Source organism: Gymnoscopelus microlampas, assembly GCF_963454915.1.
Source record: "Gymnoscopelus microlampas genome assembly, chromosome: 4".
Taxonomy (NCBI): domain Eukaryota; kingdom Metazoa; phylum Chordata; class Actinopteri; order Myctophiformes; family Myctophidae; genus Gymnoscopelus; species Gymnoscopelus microlampas.
This window is the reverse complement of record NC_139941.1, coordinates 57,025,839-57,052,174: the sequence shown is the minus strand read 5'-3', so window position 1 is coordinate 57,052,174 and position 26,336 is coordinate 57,025,839. Positions and strand designations below refer to the sequence as shown.

Here is a 26,336-nt window from a genome sequence, read left to right as displayed (position 1 = left end):
ATCCTGTATCCATACATATCTCATATGTTCAGATCGGATAATCCATTCAAAAGTTACAACAGTTAACATATTTAGCTAGGGCTGGCATCTGCCGGCGCCCCCTAGAGGTCAATTTTTTATCTGGGTGAAAATATCTTCGACCAGAATTGTTTTATAGACCCTTACCTTCATATTAGTAGTGAAAACGAAACTTTCACAAGAATCGGAAATGAAAATTAAAAATTGCATTGACACGGAACCCCACTATCCTGAAGGTGTATCTTTAGGGCTGTTTTGAAAGAGAGTAGGGTTTTACACTCCTTTACTCCTTTTGGTAGGGCGTTCCACATTTTTGATGAATAGCATGAGAACGAGTTACTTCCCTTTGTTGAGCCAAAAAAGGGTTGGACAAGGTTTGTGGAGCTGCCTCTGGTATTGTGATCGTGGACATCATTAACATTTTGGAAGTATTTTGACAAATACAGGGGGATCCCAATGTTGTGATATATCTTGAAGACCAGGCCCATAGCAAGTTGCTGTACTCTGTCCGCAACCCTAAGCCATCCAATCCTATCAAAATGATCAGGGGTTAGATGGATTTTGTAGTTGAGGCCAAGAAGTAGCCTTACAAGTTTGTTTTGGGATGTTTGGAGCCTTGTTTTTAAGGCCTTGGTGGTGTTGTGATACCATGAAGTACATGCATAATCGTAATGACCTTGTATGAGGGCCACTGCAAGAGTCTTCAGAGTCTTCTTACTGACTTTGCGATCAATACTCCGCAAATAGCGTGTTTTTTTGTGGACCGTTTTGATCGTTTTTTCAGCATTTTTGTCACCAGAGAGGTCAGCCTCCAAGATAGAGCCCAGGTAGGTAATTTCGTTTTTTCTTTTGATGATATCATCACCCGCTTTGATCGTGAAGCTCTCTGCCTTTCTGAGGTTAGGAGTGGACCCAAAGAGGATGCATTCCGTTTTGCCCAGGTGTAATGAGAGCTTGTTGTCGGAGAGCCAGATGCAGATCTTGTTGAGTTCAGAGCTGAGAGTTTTCTCAACCTGCAGCCTGTCCCTGTCCGAGACTAGCAGGGCCGAGTCATCTGCGAACAGGAACAGGTTGCAGTCGCAGGCTGACGACATGTCGTTCACATATATCAGGAACAGTAAGGGTCCTAGTATACTTCCTTGGGGAACACCACAAGTCACTGGGAGGGGGGGGGACTGGGTGCCGTTTACTTCCACCACTTGCTCCCTCCCTTCCAGGTAGGATCTCATCCAGTTCACTGACGTGTCATCAAAACCTATTGCTCTGAGCTTATTGATCATAATCGGGTGATTAACGGTGTCAAAAGCCTTCTGGAGGTCCAGCATGACCATGCCGCAATATTTGCCCTTTTCAATCTCTTGTTTGATAGAGTCGTTCAAATAGAGAAGGCATGTGTCAGTGGAGTGGTTTGTTCTGAAGCCAGATTGGAATTTGTAGATTAGATTTTTCTCGGCAAGATACTTGTCGACCTGTTCATAGACTATTTTTTCCATGACTTTCGAGATGGAGCTTAGAATAGAAATAGGGCGGTAGTTGCCAGGGTCTAATTGGTTTCCTTTTTTGAACAGAGGGGTCACCCTTGCTTTTTTGAAGTCGTTGGGGACCTGTCCCTGTGTGGTGGAGAGGTTGAATATGTGGGTAATGATTGGAGCAATGGAGGCGGCATACGGGGGGGGGGGGGGGGGGGTTAAACTGGGTTAAATTTCCCCCAAGATGTGTCTTATACCTGAGCATAATTCAGTAAATTATACTGCATATTATCAGCAATTATACATTAAATCATTAATAACATCAGGTTAAATACATGAGAAAATCAAATGATTCAAATTTGCATTAAATCTATCAAATCTTGGGACAAACCACAAAAGGTCTCTTTCTGCTGCAAGTCTTCCAGTACACCTCAGCATCATTTCAACCTGTCAGTCAATATCATATTCTTTATTTAGACAAATCAAGTGATGAAATAATTTAAAGTCTATATCCTAAAGTGAGCTGTTCAACATAAATTACTTTATAATACATTTCCATATGTTCAACAATTTACTCAAGTACTGTACTTAAGTACAATTTTCACTATTTTTACTTCTACTCCACCACATCTCAGAAGCAAATATTATACTTTTACTCCACTACAATTATTTGAAAACTTTAGTTACTTTGTAGATTTTGATTACAAAATATACACTTCAGCCCTATATTCATTTAGACCATTAGAAAATAGCAGATCTACAAGCTCTCAATGTGTCGCGATGCGACACATTGAGAGCTTGTAGATCTGCTATTTTCAAAAGATTTGTATACATTTTACAACGTGTGAAATGGGACATTCTGCATAATGAGTACTTCCTACTTTTGGTACTTTAAGCACATTTTGACACCAATACTTTTTGTACTTTTTTACGTAAATTAAAAAATCTGGACTTATACTTGTAACAGAGTATTTCTACATTGCAGTATTGATACTTTTACTAAAGTAAAACATTAGAGTACTTTTTCCACCACTGTATATTATATTACATTATATTATATAATGTTATTTTCACATCCTGAAATAAATGATTATGAATCTGTTTCATAATATTATAAAAACATTTAAATCTGTTGAATAAAATGTTTGACAGGAAGATACTTCTAATATTCACCTTTAGAACCAAACATGACTGTTTAACATGATGATGATGATGAGGATGATGATGATGATGATGATGATGATGAAGTTTGTTGTTGAATTTATTTTAATCTTTGTTTTATTTCCAGTGTTCCATGAGCACATTCAACTCCTTGGCTGTTCAGACACAGTTAAAGACTCATATAAAGAGGACATGTTTGCACTGGATGGTGAAGTGATGTTCTACGCAGACTACAACAAAGGGAAGGGGGTGGAGCCTCAGCCTCCGTTTGTAGATCATATCACCTTTGCAGGAGGTTATGAAAGAGCTGTGGATGATCAGCAGTTCTGCAAAGGCCAGCTGGACAACATTCTCACTGCCTTGAAGAAACCACCAGTGAAAGGTACATGAATACTATGAACACAATAGTTATTAACTAAAACGGTTGAATATATTTAACATGAATGAAAATGTTTAACTCATTCAATCCAGGAACACATATCTGTCATTTTAGATTTATTTGTGTGTTCAAAAATAGCAGATCTACAAGCTCATAGCACAGCACCGAGTACCGCGCTATGAGCTTGTAAATCTGCTATTTTTTTATTTATTTTTTAACTGTTAGGATTTAGAAGACTCCCCAGAAGCAAACATTTGAGTTAGAAATGTTTGCTTTAAAAGTATATATAACTGCTCAAAGAAATGTAGGGAACACTTTGATCCCTTATTTTAAGTTTTCATGAACTGTGTACATACTGCTAACACAAACTGCTCAAAATAATTAAGGCATCAAAGTGTTCCCTTCATTATTTAGAGCAGTATATATTCAAAGATTTGCACAAACTTTCATGATTTTTCAAAAATAGCAGATCTACAAGCTCATAGCGCGGCACCGAGTGCCACACTATGAGCTTGTATATCTGCTATTTTTTTAATAGCCAAAGATATTAAAAAAACTCAACTCAACTCAAATGTTATTTATAGAGCACATTACAATGACCAAGGACAACCAAAGAGACACAACACATCAAAAAACAACAATGTTACAGTTCATAAAGTGCAAAAATACAAAATAAAAGCAGCGATTAAAAATGCATATTAGAAAATAGTGAGGTAGAGACAATGGTTGTGATGTAACTGTTTAACTGTGTTCAAAGGCCAGGGAAAAGAAGTAGGTCTTTAATAGTGATTTATAAATGTCTATGGACTGAGAGGCTCTTATATTAAAAGGAAAGCTATTCCAGAGCCTCGAGGCGGCCACAGTGAAGGCTCGGTCACCTCTAGACCTTTAGTTAGCCGACCTTAGGGGTCTTTGATGAGGTCATTGAGGAAAGGCGGGGCTTGCCCGTTACGTGCTTTAATTAGTTTTTTACAATGGTTCTTAATCACTTGTTCCATTCACCTGAAGACGCTCCCTCGTCTCTCAGTGAGTTGCAGTCAGTGTGTGGGCTGCTAGCAGTGGTGGAAAGTAACTGAGTAGATTTACTTAAGTACCGTACTTAAGTACAATTTTGAGGTATTTGTACTTTACTTGAGTCTTTCCAGTTTTCAATACTTTTACTTCTACTCCACTACATCTCTGATCCAAATATTGTACTTTTACTCCACTACTTTTTCTTTAAAACTTTAGTTACAGTTACTTTGTAGATTTTGATTATTATCATATTATTATTATTACAAAACATACATTAACCACTTAAGCCCTATATACATTTTGGCCATTTTAAAATAGAAGATCTACAAGCTCACAATGCATTGTGATACGACACATTGTGAGCTTGCAGTGTGAGCTTGTAGATCTGCTATTTTCAAAGGATGTTCATACATTTGAAAACTTGAAATGGGACATTCTGCACTTTGAGTACTTTTACTTTCGATATTTTAAGTATATTTTCATACCTATACTTTTGTACTTTTACTCAAGTACATTTTGGAATTCTGGACTTTTACTTGTAACAGAGTATTTCTATATTGCAGAATTGATACTTTTACTTAAGTAAAACATTTGAGTACTTTGTTCACCACTTGCTGCTAGTAGAGCAGGTAGTGTGACAGCTAGTGTGACACACACACACACCATCATCGGCGGTCACTCGTAGTCGAGTATGACTGTCCTCCCTCTTGGTCCTTGTGGGTCTTCAGGTGGGCATAGAGGCCGATTCTGGACCCGATTATTCTTGTGCAGTGTGGACAGGGGAATGTAGTGGTGGTGGGTTTGGGTTGGAGCTGTTTGGTGGTTGCTCTCTCCTTCCTGAGTCTGCGCTTGTCTTGTGCAGCATGGCGGAGGTCATCATTATATAGTGCAGCACCCTCACGGACAAGGTTTCTCCAGGTCGCCCTGTCTGTTGCCATGTCTTCCCAAGCTTTTAGGTCTATGTGGCACTTCTTTAGGTTTGTTTTTAAGTTATCTTTGTACCTCTTCTTTTGGCCTCCAGGGGCCCGTTTCCCTTTAACAAGCTGGGAATAGAGGACTTGTTTTGGGAGGCGAGAGTCAGGCATGCGGATAACATGGCCAGTCCATCTGAGCTGGTTTTGGGCAATGGTGGCAGTGATGGTGGGAATGTCAGCCTCCTCCAGGACGCTGGTGTTGGTGCGCCGATCCTCCCAGCTGATCCTGAGGATTTTTCGGAGGCATCTCTGATGGTATGCCTCAAGTGCCTTTAGGTGCCTGCTGTATGTGGTCCAAGCTTCTGATCCATACAGGAGGGTGGGGAGCACCACAGCTTTATAGACCAAGATTTTGGTCTTTGCTTGGAGGTCGCGGTTCTCAAAGACTCTCTTCCTTAGCCTTGAGAAAGCCCCACTGGCACAGCTGAGGCGGTGGTGTATTTCATCGTCAATTACAGCTTTTGATGAGAGGAGGCTGCCAAGGTATGGGAAGTGGTCCACATTTTCCGGTCTGATGTTGTCAATGGAGATGTTTGGGGGTAGAACAGGCGTACTGCTGTTTGGTGGTGGTTGGTAGAGGATTTGGGTCTTTTTTATGTTGATGGCTAGACCAAGCTGTTTGTATGCTTTCGCAAAGGCTGTTAGGATACCCTGTAGGTCCTCTTCCGAGAGGGCTACAAGGGCGTTGTCGTCCGCATACTGCAGCTCCATGATCGATATGGTGGTGGTTAGACCTTTAGCCCTGAAACGATTGATGTTGAGGAGTTGGCCGTCAGTTCTGTACATGATGTTGACTCCCTGGGGCAGATGCTTGCTTGTGAGATGTAGGATAGCAGCAACAAAGATAGAGAATAGCGTTGGAGCGATGACACATCCCTGTTTGACTCCTGTGTCGACCCGGAAGGGTTCAGTTTCGTCTCCACTGCCACTGAGTACTGTGGCTGACATGTTGTCATGCAGCAGTCTCAGTACCCGGACGTATTTTTCTGGGCAGCCAATCTTTGCCAGTACCAGCCAGAGGGCCTGACGGTTCACTGAGTCGAAGGCTTTGGTGATGTCTATGAAGGCCATGTATAGTGGTAGATTTTGTTCCCGGCATTTTTCTTGCAGTTGGCGAGTGGTGAAAATCATGTCGGTGGTGCCTCTGTTTGGGCGAAATCCACTCTGAGACTCAGGAAGGATGCTTTCTGACAGGGTGGTGAGTCTGTTGGCCAACACCCGAGCTAGGGCTTTCCCTATGGTGGACAGGAGAGAAATGCCACGGTAGTTTCCGCAGTCTGCCTTATCCCCCTTCTTAAATATGGAGACAATTAAGGCATCCCTAAGCTGTGCAGGGATTTTCTCTTCGTCCCAGATTTTGAGAAGCAGGACATGGATGTGCACACACACACACACACACACACACACACACACACACACACACACACACACACACACACACACACACACACACACACACACACACACACACACACACACACACACACACGCACGCACCTATTTTAGACTTTATGTAGTGACATATTTGGCCGATAGGGGGCAGTTAGCCTAGTATTGATATTATACAGATGATAATAAAACTGAACATTAATGACATTTTTAATTGTCTATTTCCAGATGGATATGTGTTCTATAGGGCTGCCCGCTGTGTGTTTAACTCCAGTGAGCTGAAGGACATACAGTACATATACTCAATGAATTTCGATGGTGATGAGTTCCTCAGGTGGGACAGTAGAGTAGATCAGTATGTTGGATACACTGAGCTTGGTGTGAAGAACGCAGAGCGCCTCAATAAAGATCCTACATACCTGGCTGATGTGAGAGCACAACGAGAGAGATTCTGCAAACACAACATTGAGGGCTACTACTCCGCTGTTCTGAACAAGAGAGGTGAGCTGATCTCAGAGCAGCACTCAACACTCATCACCTCATAAACTATAACATGACATCATAATAAATCATTCTATTCAGAGATGATTAATGGTGTTAATATTGATCTGATAATGATTATAAAACATCCCTTGGTCTGGGCCGTAGCGTGACGGTCCAGGCACCCCCGGCTGCAATGCCAGCCTGATAGCGTTCCCGACGACCTTTGCTGCATGTCACCCCCCATCTCTCTCCCCATTTCCTGTCAGCCTACTTTCACTATCCCTCTCTAAAAAAACAAACATTCAATCTGGGGATGCATCTCTGTAATTTTAGATATCTTTGGCTATTCAAAAATAGCAGATATACAAGCTCATAGCGCGGCACCGAGTGCCGCGCTATGAGCTTGTAGATCTGCTATTTTTGAAAAATCGTGAAAATTTGTGCAAATCTTTGAATATATATTTTTAAGTGAACATTTGTTACTCAAATCTTTGCTTCTGGGGGTCCCTGGAACAACATATTTGACAAATGTTTGCTTTAAAAATATATATATTTAAAGATTTGCACACATTCTCACGATTCATTTTTTTTAGCAGATCTACAAGCTCATAGCGTGGCATTCGGTGCCACGCTATGAGCTTGTATATCTATATTTATATCTATTTTTGAATAGCCAAAGAAATCTAAAATGACACAGATGCGTTCCCGGATTGAATGGGTTAATATTCTGAGAAACATTTCAAATCCTCTTAAACACTAAAGCCTGATTTATACTGTATCCTAACACGCTGTCACACAGTTGAAATAGCAGATCTACAAGCTCACAACATGTGTTGTCACCAAGGGGCCAGCTTGACATTTTTACATTGACTCTAATACTGAAGAGACAGTTCATATGAATGACCTGTAGTTTCACTGTTTTACCCCTGTTGGTGTCAGAAAGAATATTCTCTCAATGTAAGCGGATGGGTTTTTGATGAACTTTAGACTTACTTTTCTTACCTTAATAAACATTGTCATAAATACTATATGCTTCCAGTCACTAGTTTAAAGTCTTCTTTCAATCATCATGATATGTGTTTTGGTAAATTATGGTCCACTTTATTTTAAAACTGATGATACAAGTAGGGTATGCTCTAGGAGGGGTGGGATGATTTGATTGACAAGCTAAACATCCAATAGCATTCATTCCCTGCCCCTGCTCTTGATTGACAAGCTACCCAACCAATAGCATTCTTTAGGGATTGATTTCATAGAAATAGTCACAAGTAAACCAAGAACCTATCATCAGTCTAAACAGTATAATATCAAACAAAACAATTATCTGTACATTGAAACTATACAAACTATAGGATGCCAAGTCAACAATGAAGAGAAGGGAGAAGAGTCTAGGACGTGTGGAGCGTTGTCCAGGGTGTTAGAGAAAGTTCTGAGAGCTTCCCTGTAATAGCTGATCTGAGTGAGCGGGAGGGGTTGTAGGGTTGGATCAGGCTTGAAGATATGGGGGTGTCATACCTTTGGTTGCTTTGTAGGCCAACATCAGTGTTTAGTACTCTGTGAGGGCAGCAACTGGGAGCCAATGGAGGGAGAGGAGAACGGGGGAGAGTCGGAAAACGTGAACATTTTGGCTGGTTGAAGACCAAGTGTTTTGCGGCTTTCTGGATCATTTGGATCTCATTTGGATGATATACAATTATTAATGCTAATGACATGTTCCTATGACTGGTATAATGATAATAATAATAATCATCTTTTTTAGGAGTGGAGCCCAAAGTGAGACTGAAGTCAGAGACTCCCCCTCGTCGTGGTGAACACACTCACATGCTGAGGTGCAGCAGCTACGACTTCTATCCTAAAGTGATCCTGGTGACCTGGTGGAGAGGTCAAGAACCTTTGACCTCTGGTCTCTCCTATGCCGATGTGTCTGATGGAGACTGGTACTACCAGTACCACTCCTACCTGGAGTACACACCCAGGTACACACCTAACAGACACCTATACATAGAAATACACACCTCTACTGGTACTACCAGTACCACTCCTACCTGGAGTACACACCCAGGTATACACCTAACAGACACCTATACATAGAAATACACACCTAATAGACACCTATACATTCTTTAAAAATAAAACACGTGTTACTCACTTGCTGGAAATGGCCCATTAATTGGTAGGCTAATACTAAATCACACACACACACACACACACACACACACACACACACACACACACACACACACACACACACGATTCCTCCCGAGTCCCGACCATGTTTATCACCAGTCCACTCCAGACACAACCACGCAGCAAGCTTGTCGTCGTGCACTCATGACGAACGCACACAGAGAACTTGCAGGTGCACTTGCGGGGCATTCACGCTCCTACACAAAAATAGTCAAACAGGTTTTTTTTCCAAAAAACTAAATATTAAAAAAGACCAATGGATCAATGTGTTGAATCACGGTGTGTTTCAGCGTGTAGATCGGCTACTTTCACAATCTGTCCTAATGTTAATGCTAATTAACAGCTGCTCACTCACTGCCAGACCGGGCGGGGAGGAGGGACCGCTTCAGCTCTGAGCAGATCCACATGGACACACATTCTACTTCATGATTATTTTAAATATCATGAAAATATATATTATAAACTCATCTTATTGCCTATAACAGTCTAATGCTATGGTGCCTAATTGTAGTGTGTGTGTGTGTGTGTGTGTGTGTGTGTGTGTGTGTGTGTGTTACAGATCAGGAGAGAAGATCACATGCATGGTGGAACATCCCAGCCTGACCGCGCCTATCAAGATGGACTGGGGTCAGTTACTGTAATCTACTGTAATGTGTTACACTACACTCTGTCTTTAAGGGTTAAAGGATTATTCTCTATTTGTACCTGAAGGTATATTTGTTTTGCTGAAAGTAAAAACATCGATCAGCTTAGTTTACTAATGTCTGCAGATAATCATCAATTATAAAGGTCTTAATATAATATAATATAATATGATATGATATGATATAATATAATATAATATCATATCATATCATTAATATAATATTTGTATTGTCAGATTTCTCCACGCCAGAGTCAGTGAAGAACAAGGTGGCCATGGGAGCATCAGGTCTGGTTCTGGGTCTGGTCATGTTCCTGTCTGGATTCATCTACTTCCAGTGGAAGAAACGAGGTGATTAACATGTTTAATAAACATGTTTAATTAAGTATTATACTACCAGTGGAACAAATGAGGTCAGATCAACAGAGGATCACATGACATGTGGAACCCTCACAGAAATGCAAACAAACAAACAAACACGTAAAGCCACAACCTAAACTGGTTTATATTGGTTTAGAACCTTAACCGCTTTAGACCAGTTTAGACGACCTAGTTAGAGGTCAAAGTGTGTTCTATGTTGTCACATTTAGCTTTAATACATCAGTGTTACATTTAGTCCTAAATAAGAGTCAAATGTTCACATTAGTTCTGATGCAACATGTGACCCTGATGACTGAACCCTAATGTTGTTGTGTTATTGTGTTATGGTGTGTATATTTATGCATTTTATTGAGAAATACACACAATATAGTACATAGGATTTATTCTGTTTTAACTGTCTCTCTTCTTCTTCTATCAGGTCGTATTCTGGTGCCGACAACCAATGACGATCTTTAGACTCCTCCCACACACCCAGGTTCACTCCCTCTTTCTTTTTACTAAACTTTGTTTTTTTGTTTTATGTATAAAAGTGTATAAAACTATAAAACATACACAAAACAACATGCTTGTGTAAGAAGTGAAACAACTAGCCTGGTAAACCATCCCGGTCGTGTGAATTCACATTATCATGTGTCTTCTGCTACATTTATTATAATAATGAATCTAATAATCAAATGATTTGTTGTATCAGACAACACTGATGACAATGTATTGACAAAGTATTGGTCAAATGTTGTTTGAATGGACTGAGTTGTTTCTACTTTGATGGTTACTGTAGTTGCTGGGAGGCTGCTGAGAGGTTAGGTTTTTAACTAGTTTACTAATAACTTGTTCAAGATCTATTAACTATGTATAGCATCGTTTTAAATCATTAACCACTAACAAATATTTTACCAGTTATGAATAACACATAACACAACTAATCATTTGAGAATGATGAATTTACTATTATAAAGGAAGGTTATTCTAAAGTGTTAACATGTTCACACAGTTAATACATTCTGATTCTTATTGGTTTATTGTCTTTTCACAGAACACCTGGGTGTGTTTTCAGAGAAGCAGAGAGTCATCACTGCTGGTAGAGAGGAGTAAATACATGTGTGTCCATTCAGCTTTTAAATAATCATAACAGCAGCACAATGATGACATCATCAACCTTTTTAAATAATCACAACAGCAGCACAATGATGACATCATCAACCTTTTTCACAATGTGTAAAATGTGTCCTTTAAAAATGATAATTGGCTAGCCAAAGCTAATGATAATTAGTGTGCAGACTCTGTCTTTTCCTGGTGTTTCGCCGAGGTCGACATGGTTTTGAGATGAGGTTAGGGTTAAGTTTAGGTTTAGGCATAGTTTTTCGGAGGTTAAAGGTCAGGGTTTAGGGTTAAAGTTAAGTTTATAGACGTAGTTTTAGTGAGGTTAAAGGTCAGGGTTGGGGTTGGGGCGCCACCTGGGCAAAACACCAAAGGAAGAGGGAGTCCCAATTAGTGTGGACAGTTCATCAAATTACTATGTATAGTTTCTATCGTCAGAAAACACAACATAATAGTTCAGTTCTAAACTATATTGAAACATTAAATAAATGATCATCAAATCTGAGTTCTTCATAACATTAATATTGATACCCATCTGAATGGAAGTCAGTCAGCCATGTTTGTGAAAAAGGTTTTATTATTTTATAATTGACCATAAGTCATTTATTATGTAATCATTTATAATGTGTGATAATTCATGTGTTATGATCAGTTTCCCTGTGATGGGTGGACCTAAACCCTCTAGGCTGGTCCGGGGTTATGGGTGGACCTAGACCCACTAGGGTGGTCTGAGGTGATGGGTGGACCCGGGTCCACCCAAATTAGACAATGGTGGGCTACCACAGTCTAGGAAATGAATGGGAAACACTGATGGCATGAAATAATTTTCATTTTAAGTATTAATTCTTAATTTTTAAATGTCATGATTTATATGTAATCATGAGCAGGGGAGCAGATCTCATTACAACTTAGGAGGGAACCACAAACAAGGACTCTTCTCATCAATAACATCCCCAACACAGAGCTAACGCTAGGATTTTAAACCAACTAATAATGTTCACAATGATTACAGTTTGTCTGACATTTGGTATAAAAACAAAACACCAAATCCATGTTCAATGCATGAAACAAACTATAATGTTATGATGTAAATAATCCATTAGAGGTTGACATCACATGATTTAACTACAAACACATGAACATGCCTCCATGTTTAACTGCAGGTTTTACAAACATTGATTCTTTCACATTAATTCACACCATTTGAGATTTGATTTGATTAGATTTTGGTCAAAGATATACGAGCAAAATCACAAAACAACTTAAACCCAGGATAACACATTAAAGCGTAATGAAACACTTGTTTACAATGTGTTCCTGCAGCATAACTAAATATAAATAGTCCAATAAATGTATTTGAATTCAAATGATTTGAGAAATCTAAACTAAACAGTCAGATGATATCTGCACAGCAGGGGGTCTGACAGGACACACTGAGTTAATGATATTTACAACATTTAGGGTTTGTCTGTTTATCTGATTTAATGTTGATGAGTTAAAATAGACAACACAGCACTACACACACACACACAATATGTGTCTAATTCAGACAGTTTAGATATTCCTTGGTCAGTATTATTTCTTTCCGTTTTTCAGCTCCACTGTTGTGTTTCTATCCGTTCATATTGGCTGAACTTCACTCATTAAACTAGTTAACAGCTCTGTGGACAAGTGATGATGATGAAGCTTGTGGATTCATTTATGTGTCAGTTGTTGATGATCAGGACACACGGGTGTCAAAAACAAAACCTTCACAAAGTATTGTGTTTACTGTATGTGAGAATGATTTCAAAAGTGGAATCAGCTTCTATTAAACATAGATTTTGAATGATATTATTTATTTAAAAACACTTTATTGGAGGAACATGTCAGACATGTCCCCTCCTTCCCCCCTGGGATCTGCACCCCTGATCATGAATGGTTTGAAGTTCAGATGTTAGATTTTGGCTTTAATTTGCTTGGTTTGAATGGAATGTGACAATATCAATAAAGGAATAAGAAACATAATCGGGCCTCATGTTTTCTTACATTTCACTCATACAGTATTTTATCTTAACTGTCTGTTAAGAGAAAATACAAGAGAAGCCAACCTCCACATTCACCACATGTGTTTTTCCCCAGGTGTGCTGAACCATGTGTCCTTTCCATGTCCTACCTGAAGGCGGCGTTCAAGATCATTGTAAAACAAACTTTTATATTACTCCTTCAGAGTACACATGATCTTTATAGTCATGTGATCAAGATGGATCTGTTAAATTTTTCATATTCCATTCTGATTGGCTAAGATTGACATCTAAAGTTTGCAGGAGTGGCCCGTTTTGAACAAAATGCCGCAAATCATGAACGCAGTGTCCGATTGCGGTAAAACGTTGCACGTACATTTGCACTACGTTGAGGAACAAATGCCACCCTTTTAACATTGCCCTATTATAGTGCAAGCAGGAGGTTGTGCAAAACGCTTTAAAAAAAAAATATTACTCCTACAAAATGTTGTCCAAACATCACGCAAATCGGTACATATTATCTCTTTAGTCAAGTGATCAAGACGGATCAGTCACATTTTTCACATATTTCCACATATTTGTCCCCAATATGTTTTGAAAATAGCAGATCTACAAGCTCACAACATGTGATGCGACACATTGTGAGCTTGTTGATCTGATTTTTTCAAATAGCCCATGCAAAGTGGTAAAACTGAGCCTTGTTGCTTCTTTTGGGCTTGTTTTCATAGACATGGCCGTTTGTTTCTTTTGATAAATCTGGCAACACACTGATTTACACCTGCAGTAGCTATAGGGAAGAGGTTAACATATATTGAATGAAGCAGCTCACAGAGAAAAACTCAATGGCGCCCCCTGTTATTTAACCCATACCGAGCAGTGTGCGTTCGAGTTACACTAAAATAAAGCAGTCATATAGGCTTCACAACGCCTGGCGAATGGAGATGCGACGCGTTGTGAGCTTGTAGATCTGCTATTTTCAAACAGCCAATGCAGTCAGATCTGCAATCTTATCTGAATGACTGTTAAAGCAGTTTGTTTAAATGAGTTTATAAAATGTTATATTTTCACAGGGATTATTTATTAGTGTGTTAGATATACATGTTGGAGTGGATACATGTGTTCAGATGCCTGTCAGACGGTCAGACATGCTGCTCTGCAGGTCTAGGATGGAACAAACGGGTTCAGCCAAAGACAACAACAGCCTCAGACCTGACGTGAGATCTGAACGGGCCGTAGGCTGAAGTCAAAGTCAGGATATATTGATAAATGCTGAAAGTTGCTGTGATCTCGCCGTACGCCCATTATTTGGTCTGCACCGCGTTGATAAATGAGGGCCAGTGTGCTGGGGCTCTGGAATGGCCCTCCCCTCCCCTCCCCTCCTCTCCTCTCCTCTCTTACAAAACACTTGAACCTTTTTATCAGCTTGACATTCAAAACAAACTTTATTCATATAAAATGTATGTAAACAAAACAGAGCTAAATTCAACAGAGTCATTTGGTGATTGATTGGATCTTCACTGTCTGTCTGTCTGTCTGTCTGTCTGTCTGTCCTCTGTCTGTCTGTCTGTCTCCAGTGAGTCATCCAGTCAGTAGATAAACAGTCAGTAAAGAAACAGTCAGTAAAGAAACAGTCAGTAAAGAAACAGTCAGTAAAGAAACAGTCAGTAGATAAACAGTCAGTCTACATGCGGCAGGTCTCATGGAAAGCCTCCAGGGTCCTAAAGTCTCTCCATGTTGGAGGAAGTCCATCCTGAAGGAAACGCCCACAGCGCTGACAGGAGCCCTGGAACAACTTGATGTACGACCTCAGCCACGTCTAACACACAACATATACACAACATATACACAATATATACACAACATATACACACAACATATACACAACATATACACAATATATACACAACATATACACACAACATATACACAACATATACACAATATATACACAACATATACACAATATTACATATGGGTTAAAGTTCTCTACATGTTCACAACACCTCACACTGTCATCATCATCACATCAGCACTATTGATAACAGTATTGATAACTGTATTGATGACAGTATTGATAACAGTATTCATAACACTATTGATAACTGTATTGATGACCCATCATGAAGGAGCGGACCACCACATCAGAATGAATGATAACTGATCAGTAGTATTAGGGGTGTCACGATACTCGATACGTATCGAAATCGAACCGAAAATGACGTACGATACAGTGTATCGAAATCAAAAGCCGTATCGTGATTAAAAAAAAAATACTCCCGCGCATGCGCACATCCGATTGCACGTCCGGGTGAAGCCATGCTGGAGCTGCTGTTGTGTTTTTCCGTGCATCGCGCATGCGTGCTTACGTCGGGGGAGGAAAAAAAAGACGACACGACAAACCCACACACAGTGCACTGCACACCGCAGAGGAGTTTGGAGGAGAGACAGAGAGAGAGACCGCTGTAGCGTTGCGTCTGTACTACTACAATACATGTATTGTGGTCTTTATTCATTCATCATCATCCTCAGGCTCCTCTGGAATAAAATGGTTATGTGGATTGTCACATTCCTGAAGTTGACAGGGTCCACAGACAGTAGTACAAGGTAGTCCATATTGGTCCTGGCCGATCTACACGGTCACAGCTTTTTTGTGTTCTGGCCCCACAGTGGTGGAATGAACTCCCCACTCACTGCCCATCTTTCACCGCAGGCTGAAAACCCACCTCTTCAGGAAACACTACCCTTCCTCTCTGCCTGCCTACTTGTTGTCAATTAGTTGTATGAGCTCTTGTCTCATTGGATCTTGTTTATTCAATACACTTATTTGTTTTAGCTCTTGCTCATTTGATTTTCCTATTTGTCTCATCTGTTTAAGAAAGTAGGTAGCTGATATATTGCACTTTTACCATAGCGCTAGGTATACTCTTAGTTGCTTGTTTTTGAAGAGAATGCACTTAAGACTTCTGGTGATTAGTAGTTTCCTTGCCTACCTATGTTGAATGCACTTATTGTAAGTCGCTTTGGATAAAAGCGTCTGCTAAATGACTGTAATGTAATGTAATGTACATTACATTTCACCATGGCCACTGCTGAAGCCAGTGATGGTAATGATGATACACAAACGGAAGAATTGGAAAACCCTCCCGCTTCCTTTAAGTCAAAAGTCTGGCAATATTTTGGCTTCCCAGTGAATTATGAGGGTGCCCGACGCGTTAACAAAACGGCTACCGTTTGTCGATTATGCTCTACACGTGTACCGTATCCCAGCTCAGGCAACACGTTATATATTGGGATGCATATTCGCAGGCATCACAAAGACATTGATCTGGCCGGTAAAAGGATGACACAGCCAACAATTCCAGGCTCTTATAGAGCCAAACTCCCACATCTTTCGACCCGCGCTCAACAAATAACGAGCGCAGTTGGGATGTTAATAGCATTAGACATGCGACCCCTTTCAGTGGTGGAGAACACTGGGTTCAATCATTTGATCAGTGTCCTAGAACCACGTTACGAAATGCCAAGCAGATCGCATATGAGCACAAAAGTGTTGCCTGCCTTGTATGAGAAGGTGAAGGCACAAATGATAGAAGGGCTGAGCCATGCAGAATTAATTGCCTTAACAACAGATGGGTGGACCTCCAGATCAACAGAGAGTTACATCACCATAACAGCTCACTACATTAATGAGAATTGGGAGATCGAAAGCCCAGTACTTCAAACGCTCCCAATTTATGATGCCCACACAAGTGAACATTTGTCTAAAGGATAATTCCCTTTAACAGGTCGTTCATGAAAGTCCTTGCGGTCTTGTTTCCAATGAGAACCTGTGAGCAATTAGAGTCTTGCTCAGGGACACATTTCATTTCATCGACACATATGCTGGCCTGGCCTGGAATCGAACTTGGGGCAACCAGGGCCTCTGGCTCCCTAGGCGGGCTCACTAACCACTCAGCTATGGCCGCCCCTCTGATTACCTGAAGAAAGCAGCAGTGGAATGGAAATTAGACAGACCCAATGCAAAGATCCCTGTGACAACAGATAATGCCAAAAACATAGTAAATGCCACAAAAGAGGCTGGAATGTCGCCACATGTAGGTTGTTTTGCACACACAGTGAATCTGGCAACACAGAAGGGGTTAGGAGTTAACCAGATGTCCCGTATTCTGGGCAAAGTCAGGAGGATAGTTGCTTTTTTCCACCGCAGTACAACTGCAGCAGCTGTCTTCAATAGCAAACAAACGTTGCTAGGACTTTGTAAGGAAAATGAAACCCCTCACAAGCTAATTCAAGATGTTGTGACACGGTGGAACTCCAGCTATGAAATGATAGAACGCTACTTAGAGCAGCAAGTGGCAGTTTATGCTGCTCTCACAGAGGACAGCGTGAAACAGAATGTGAAGGACCTCATCACCCTCACTGATGCAGAGATTAAAGTCATGGAGGCGGTGGTCGAGGTACTGAAGCCCTTGAAAACAGTCACTACTTTGCTAAGTTCTGAACAGCAACCCACTGTATCTATGGTCCTTCCCCTCCAACACACAATCCTGACATCTATGAGACCCAGTGACACAGATTCACCAACTGTGAGGGATATTAAATCTGCTATAGCAGGTAACTTTAAGGAGAGGTATTCAGACCCAACACTTCAACAGTTCCTGAATGAGAGCACTGCACTAGATCCTCGGTTCAAGTCACTACCCCACCTGGATGACTTCTCTCGGAGTGAGATCTTCAAAACTCTGGCTGAGAAAATCTTGCAACAGCATCCCAGGCCCACACAGGTATGTATATGTATATATGTATGTATATATATATATATGTATATACATATATACTGTATATATCCAACACAGGTATGTGGTCAATTCATTTAACAAAGAAATCTTAAGATTTACCCAATATAAAAAAGTCATGTTAAATATTAAAAGTGATATAATTCTTCTGAGATGTAATTAGTTTAAAGAACATTTTAATATTTCATGATAGCACAGTAAGCACACCAAAAATGTCACCACAAATGGCCTCAGGAGGGAAGCATAGACCTCTCATTTATTTTATCCGTTTTGTGTGACCTTTGACCCAGGCCTCTGGAGAAGAGCCCAGCCAGAGCCCTGCAGAAGGTTTAGAGACTGCATCTGGAGCCCCACCAGCAAAGAAAACAGCACTCAGTGAACTGTTTGGCAATTTCTTTAGCACAGCCCCCACCACATCAGTAGCAGGAGCCCCCAAAGCATGGCCTGAAGTTGTGGAAGAGGAGATTCAGCTCTACAAGATGGTCAAAGTCACCCCTCTAGAGTCAAATCCTCTGAAATGGTGGAAAGACAATGAGCAGTCTTATCCACATTTAGCAAAGCTCTCCAAACATTATCTTGCTGTTCAAGCAACACGTGTTGAAGTGAGAGAGTATTCTCAACAGCAGGAGACATTGTGACAGCTCAAAGGAATGCCCTCACTCCAGAACATGTGAACATGCTCATCTTCTTGAAGAAGAATTTGAAAATAAAAAGTGAATAGTATGGCTTAGCTTATTATTCACATGTCTTGTTTGTTAAAGCTCTTACCTGTTCAAACAATGTGAACATATTTTAAGAAGTTTAAGAACATGTAGCCAAATAACAGTTGTCTTTGGATCCTTTTTTCTTACATGTTCAACTTTGTATTTATTTAGATTTTATTTAGTTATAGAGCTTCACAAGAATGTTGTTGTTGTAAGGGCATAAAACCCTTTTTCTTATTCTCATTTGATATTATTCAAATGAAAGGGACTTATTGAGAAACGTGTTTTTCTTTACAAATCAAGACAATAGCCTAAATTAATAATCATATAGCCCTCAAAGCTGAAAAAAAGGACGTTTTAAAAATATATATCGTATCGAATCGAATCGTGACCTTAAAATCGAAAGTCGAATCGAATCGTGGATGAGACGTATCGTGACACCCCTAAGTAGTATTGATAACTGATCAGTAGTATTGATAACTGATCAGTAGTATTGATAACAGTATTGATAACCCACCATGAAGGAGCGGACCACCACATCAGTAGTATTGATAACAGTATTGATAACCCACCATGAAGGAGCGGACCACCACATCAGTAGTATTGATAACAGTATTGATAACCCACCATGAAGGAGCGGACCACCACATCAGTAGTATTGATAACAGTATTGATAACCCACCATGAAGGAGCGGACCACCACATCAGTAGTATTGATAACAGTATTGATAACCCACCATGAAGGAGCGGACCACCACATCAGGCATCTGGGGCAGCTGGTAGTGGAGGAGAGCTGTGGTAGCGTGGTCCGTAACCTAGCAACAACACAAACACATTTCACTGAGAGATGATCATATTCTGAACCATTCACCTCTAAAACATTTATATTATTCTGCTTGTAGATCTGATTTTCATTGTGTGTGTGTGTGTGTGTGTGTGTGTGTGTGTGTGTGTGTGTGTGTGTGTGTGTGTGTGTGTGTGTGTGTGTGTGTACCTTCTGGAACACCAGATGTTGAGATTTGGACCAGATGTCAAGCTGAGAAGAGACAGGCAGACACACGTTACCATGGAGATCAGATAACCTCTGCCAGTTGCTATGGTTACAGGCAGACAGACAGACAGACAGACAGACAGACAGACAGACAGACAGACAGATAGACAGACAGACAGGCAGAGAGGCAGACAGACAGACAGACAGACAGACAGACAGACAGACAGAGAGGCAGACAGACAGACAGACAGACAGACAGACAGACAGACAGGCAGGCAGACAGACAGACAGGCAGGCAGGCAGGCAGGAAGGCAGGCAGGCAGACAGACAGACAGACAGACAGACAGACAGACAGACAGACAGACAGACAGACAGAGAGGCAGGCAGACAGACAGACAGACAGACAGACAGACAGACAGACAGACAGACAGACAGACAGACAGACAGACGGGTACCTTTCCGTCATCAGAGTAAACGTTCTCATTGTATCCTCTGACGATGGTTCTGTCGATGAACAACGACCTCATCACAACGATGGCCTTCAACACCTTACCCAGAGTCACCTGGTAGAGAAACAGTTTTACATCATTTTACAACACTTTACAACACTTTACAACACCTTACCCAGAGTCACCTGGCAGAGTAAACGTCATTCCAAAGCCTATACCGCTTGTGCTATAACCCAGTGGTTCTCAACCTGTGGTACGCGAGGCCCCCTCTGGTGGTACGCACTACGCAGAGCAACCTCCCCAAAAAAGAAAAAAGTGGGAACTGAGATATAAAATAATATAAAAACGTATAATAGGCTACTATCAAAATACTTCTATGGATTATTTATAACTTTACCAGGTTATCATGGAAATGGGATTTATAAACCAGTTTTGCTTTCCTGTATATTAATATGTTGTCAGTGGCGTGTTTATGTTGGCTTTGTGTCAGTGATGTGGCCGTGGTGGTAACTGGCAGACTCGCCCCTAAACACGCTCGCCCCCATTTTTTATAGTATAGTTTTACTGAGATTAAGTTTAGGAATAAGGTTAGGTTAGGCATAGTTTTACTGAGATTAAGTTTAGGAATAAGGTTAGGTTAGGCATAGTTTTACTGAGATTAAGTTTAGGAATAAGGTTAGGTTAGGCATAGTTTTACTGAGGTAACGTTTAGGAATACCAGGATTTGGGGCGACTGTGTTTTGGGGCGAGCGTTTTGGTATTTTGGTATAACAAGCTAAAAGGTGGCAAGATACTAATAAATAGAGTTAAAATGATGCAATCGTGGCTCAAAACTGGAACTAAGTGTGGATCAAGAGGAGAATATTTGGACCAGCAACACGTAGAAACTGAAGTGGTGGATGTATTGGGCACAATGTATAAAGTCTTTGGGTATAGCCAGCCAGCAGAGAAGCAATTATTAGATAGATATACATTCTGGATTCCAGCGGCTCTCTGGGGGCGGGGTTTGCCAACCGCTCCAGTGGGTTCCCAAATCACACATTAGGGCCAACTGGAAAATCTCAAAAGCCAATTGTATTAAAAAAAAAAGAGAAATCTGAAAAGGAGCAGTTTTAAACATCAGTGTGTGTGTGTGTGTGTGTGTGTGTGTGTGTGTGTGTGTGTGTGTGTGTGTGTGTGCGTATGTGTGTATGTATGTACCAGCAGTACAGCCGACGTTCGGTTGGGTCTGAACAGTTCGATGGTCATGTCAGGAAACATCCTTCCAATACGAGAGATGACGTCATCCACATACCTACACACACACACACACACACACACACACACACACACACACACACACACACACACACACACACACGATTCTTAGTCATTGAATGAAAGTGATGAATTGAAACACTGAAGGCCACCGCAGAGGCCTAGCTGAAACCAAGGGGCAGGTAAAGCAACCAGAAGCTGTCGACCCGCATCACCCCTTACATGTTCCCCCGAGACACTACAGCCACTCACTGAACCTACTCCCCCCTCACCCATAGACATAGCATCACCCCTACATGTTCCCCTGAGACACTACAGCCACTCACTGAACCTACTCCCCCCTCACCCATAGACATAGCATCACCCCTTACATGTTCCCCCGAGACACTACAGCCACTCACTGAACCTACTCCCCCCTCACCCATAGACATAGCATCACCCCTTACATGTTCCCCTGAGACACTACAGCCACTCACTGAACCTACTCCCCCCTCACCCATAGACATAGCATCACCCCTTATAGACATAGCATGCTCGGTTCTCTCGCAACATCTGGCAACACTGATTGAACTTCCGGCTCCAGGTTTGCCACCCAGAGAGCCAATTAGAGGTGCTGTGATCAAGATCTTTGCGATCCGATCGCGATCAGGCAGCACCAAAATAGATCCGATTCCGATCAATACCGATCCTTTACGGCACATAATAGTCTCTATACTGTCCATCTCATGTTGTACTTAACTCTCTCAGTGCCAGAACGAGTTATCCCGAGTTTAAAAATAATAATAATAATAATAAAAAATATAAAAAAATGAAAAAAATGTTCAGAACCCAATATATCATTATCTGAAGATTTGCTGGTGATATAACTTAACAGTCACAAGGTATTTATACACACTAGACCATACCCGGTCGACGCATCCGTGGGGGGATATGCGCACATGATCTGGCAACCCGGGAGGCGACATTGTTTGACACATAAACGCTAATAAGAAGCTGAGATTTGATGAAATTGAAAAAGGGGCTTCACAGTTAAGTTCAGATGGTAATGGTCAATGGTTGTGTGCAAAATCAGAGCAATTGCTCCAGCCACTGAGGAGAACCGGGTAGCTTCACTCACCACTACAGACAGACAGAGGTTACTAGAATTATAGTAGGATAGTAGGATAGTATAGGATACTTGTGTGGATGACCATTTTAGCGTCATGGTCAGGGGTGCACATAACAGGTGCGCATGCGCACCCAAAATAAAAAATGCGCACCACATCAGGCGACGCGAGGCGCTTTTGCGCACCAACAGCTGGGACAGGAATTTCCAAGCTTTTATTTTTTAGCAAAACTAAAAAATAAAAGCCTGGAGATCGAGGCTAGGAATTTACTTCCTGAAGCCACACTAACACAATCACTCTAAAGCACCCGTCGGCCCCATGTACAGCCATTAGGCGCAGGGGGAGAGATATGACTCGCGTCGCCTCGCATCGCCTCGCATTGCCTCGCTGCGTGCACGCAGCCAGCAGCGGCTGTTAGAGGCACTCGTCACCGATGATGAACGCACCGTAATGGTGCAAAATATGCCGTGAACGTCCCAATCTGGCGGATAAAATCAGCGCAGCAGCACAGGGCACCAACGTTGGGGGCTTTATCTAACAGCATGAGAAAAAAAAACGGCGAAAATCGGCGGAATTTAGAAGCAGAGCGTCCTTTTTTTCTCCCCCCCCCCCCCCCCCCGTTGACAAAACGGTCCGGTGGGCACCGTGCTGAACCCCCGCCCCCCCCCCCCCCCCCCCCCGTTGACAAAACTGTCCGGGCTGAACCCCCCCCCCCGTTGACAAAACGGGACGGGCGCCATGCGCACCAAGTCACATGTCCAGGTGCTCTTCTGCGTACCAGACCTAAAAAGTTATGTGCACCCCTGGTCATGGTATAACTGTACCTCTGTACTTTCAATCAATCCATAAAGTAGTACTGTACTTACTGAGGAGGCAGAACCAGAGTACTGGGCTGGACTTTGGGACGTCTCTTGGCCGACGCTCCCATCTGATTGGCCGATCGTTTGAGTGACTGCTGGTTCAACAAACTGGAGGCGAGGCCAGCGTGGTACTGGAGCTGGAAATGTATTCAAATATAAACTTTCACCTCTGTGCTTGATTAGGAGTCGTCACAATTATCACATTATTTTTGCATAATCGTCATCATCGTTTCCATGTTGAAATCTTTTCAAACATTTTCAAAAATAGTAGAACTAGCAGATCTATAAGCTCACAACACGTGGCAAATTTTCACTATTCATGTTTTTTTTAAGCATAAAGTAATTTCTTTGTACATTTATGTTATTTGTCATATCTGCACCTGTGCGACTTCAAAGCCTAAAAGCCAAACATAAATGTAATCTTTATACATACTTATGTTCAACGACAAAAACCCAATTACATCATTAATCGCATTTGTGTGACAAGTAATGGTCATGTAAAATGTCAGAATGTTGACACAGCCCTCATGCTCCATCAGTTGTTCTTTGTTGGAGAAACCAGGGGGTCCCCAGCTAAATGTGTTAATACAGTGTCACACTCATTTCAACCACTTTAACCATATTTTAAACTTTGGCTATTCAAAAATAGCGGATCTACAAGCTCATAGCTCGTAGATCTGCTATTTTTGAAAAACCATAACATTTGTGCAAAATCTTTGATTTGTTTGTATTATTAAGCACACATTCATAACTCAAATCTTTGCTTCTTGGGGATTATATAAATGTCTTCTAAATCCTAACAGTTTTTGTTTTTAAAATATATGTTGCTATAATATTCTTAATGTTCTCAAACATTTCCATGTCAAGGATTGATTGATTGATTGATTGAAATGTTTTTTAGGCAAAATAATGTAAAACAACACATTTACATTTATAATACTTTTGTCTAAAAGGTCCGGCCAAAAAAGTCCTTGCGGACTTGTTTCCATTGAGGTCCTTGAATTCATTTCATAGACATATATAGTAGCAACCAAATAGTTCAAATCAACATGACCCCCAAAATGATATGTATTTGGCAGCACAGCAGACCCCCATCTCATCAAAATGATATGTATTTGACAGCGGACCCCCATCTCATCAAAATGATATGTATTTGACAGCAGACCCCCATCTCATCAAAATGATATGTATTTGACAGCGGACCCCCATCTCATCAAAATGATATGTATTTGTCAGTGGACCCGCATCTCATCAAAATGATTGTATTTGGCAGCGGACCCCCATCCTAAAATATGTTGTTCCACAAATGACACAGATGTGTTCCTGGTCTTAATGGGTTAAATCATGATGTGGTTCTCTGTTGGTTCCTATTCATGCCTCTATTATATTCCTGAGTCAGGTGCGACACCAAGTGGTCATAGTTGGTATGACATGTGTCTGGTAAACCAGTTTGAAGACGTTGACATCAGTTCAACTCAACTAATGCTTAACCTTTGAACCCTGCTGTTCTGTACCAAAAATACATCTACAGAGCTTGTAGATCGGTTATTTTCTGTGACCAACACATGGGGTTTGTGCTGTGGACTAAAACAACCACTGCATGTACAGTAACATGTACAGTAACATGTACAGTAACAGTTCCTTGATCAGTGCTTCTCAAACTTTCTCAAAATGTCAGGGACCCCAATAACTCTGAGAGTGTACAAATGGGACCAACTGGACCCGTTACGGACCCTGTAAGGGTCCATTTGGAACCCAGCTCAAGGAACCCTGAGGGTCCCTGGACCCACCACTTTGAGAGCCACTGCCCTAGATTATGTTTAAATTATACAACAGGTAGTTCCGACCAAGCAATCTGATTGGTTGAAATAGCTATCTAGCCGTGCTTCAAACCAGCATGATAGCACGGGCCTAATCACATTAATAAATCACTCCACACTGCAGCCCGCACCTGATTAGACCATATATGTCATGCTGTCCCACGGTAGGAAAACAAACAGACCGTAAGTAGCCTGACCCACCGCCGCCACCGGAGAACAAACAGCTATGCAACATGGACTATGTTGTTAATTTTGACTTATTTGGTGGACTTACGGTTGATCAATGGTTAGAAGAGGATGAGAAGGAGAACGCGAAACCAAATGAGAGATATGTTCCAATGACAAATGAAGAACTGGATAAATTAGAGAAGTCTAGGAATGAAGTCACTACAGTCAGGTCAACAGCTTGGGCTGTGAAATGTTTCCGGGACTATTTCGTTAACAGTCGTTAACTAACCATTTCGTTAACAGTCCAGTGTATGTTATACTTTATCGTACGAAGGTATCGCACGGCGAAAACAGCCGATCTACAAGTTCACAACGCGTCACTATCGCGACACGTTGTCAGCTTGTAGATCAGTTATTTTGGCCACGTGATATGGTCCTACGACGGAGCATATAGCCTACTGGAATCAGCTGTGTTGATGAGACGGTGCCTCAGAGCGCTGCTACAGGGACTATTTAATGTCTCAGTCAAATAAACTCTTCTCTTTACAGGGAAACGGATAATAGCGAAACATTTATATTATGAATTGCCCCACAATATGAATACATTTGGATGTGTTTTGTTGGTAACTGTTGTATAATCGCAATATTACAGGAGAGGGTGTGCTTTACCGTCATTATTGGCACTTCAGTGATGCTTGCGGAACTCGGCTCCGCCTCGTTCCTGACCTTATCACTGGCGTGCCAATAATGACGGTAAAGCACACCCTCTCCTGTAATATTGATTAATTACACACTGGTATCGAGTCGGTACTCGGTATGGACCAATACGCAGGTTATCGGAATCGGTGTCAAAAAGGAACAAAATGTTATGTGTCCATCTCTACATGTCATGTGAATATAAGCTCCTGAACTCTGGTTAGGCAGAGATGCTGCTAGACGGCCCAGATAAACACACCCATCTGTTCAATAACACAACTCTAAAACAG

General features: G+C 41.3%; 1 protein-coding gene across 1 annotated transcript in view; it reads right to left on the bottom strand.

Annotated features, from left to right (window-relative positions):
• LOC311044154 (mediator of RNA polymerase II transcription subunit 27-like) overlaps positions 1 to 26,336 on the bottom strand; it is a gene marked incomplete at its 5' end in the record, with an annotated part of 192,628 nt that overhangs the window by 154,820 nt on the left and 11,472 nt on the right. Inside the window, one exon of the mRNA XM_084055573.1 lies at positions 23,369 to 23,499. Within this exon, the coding sequence (XP_083911699.1) occupies positions 23,369 to 23,499 (131 nt within the window). The remainder of the gene's footprint in view (positions 1 to 23,368; positions 23,500 to 26,336) is intronic.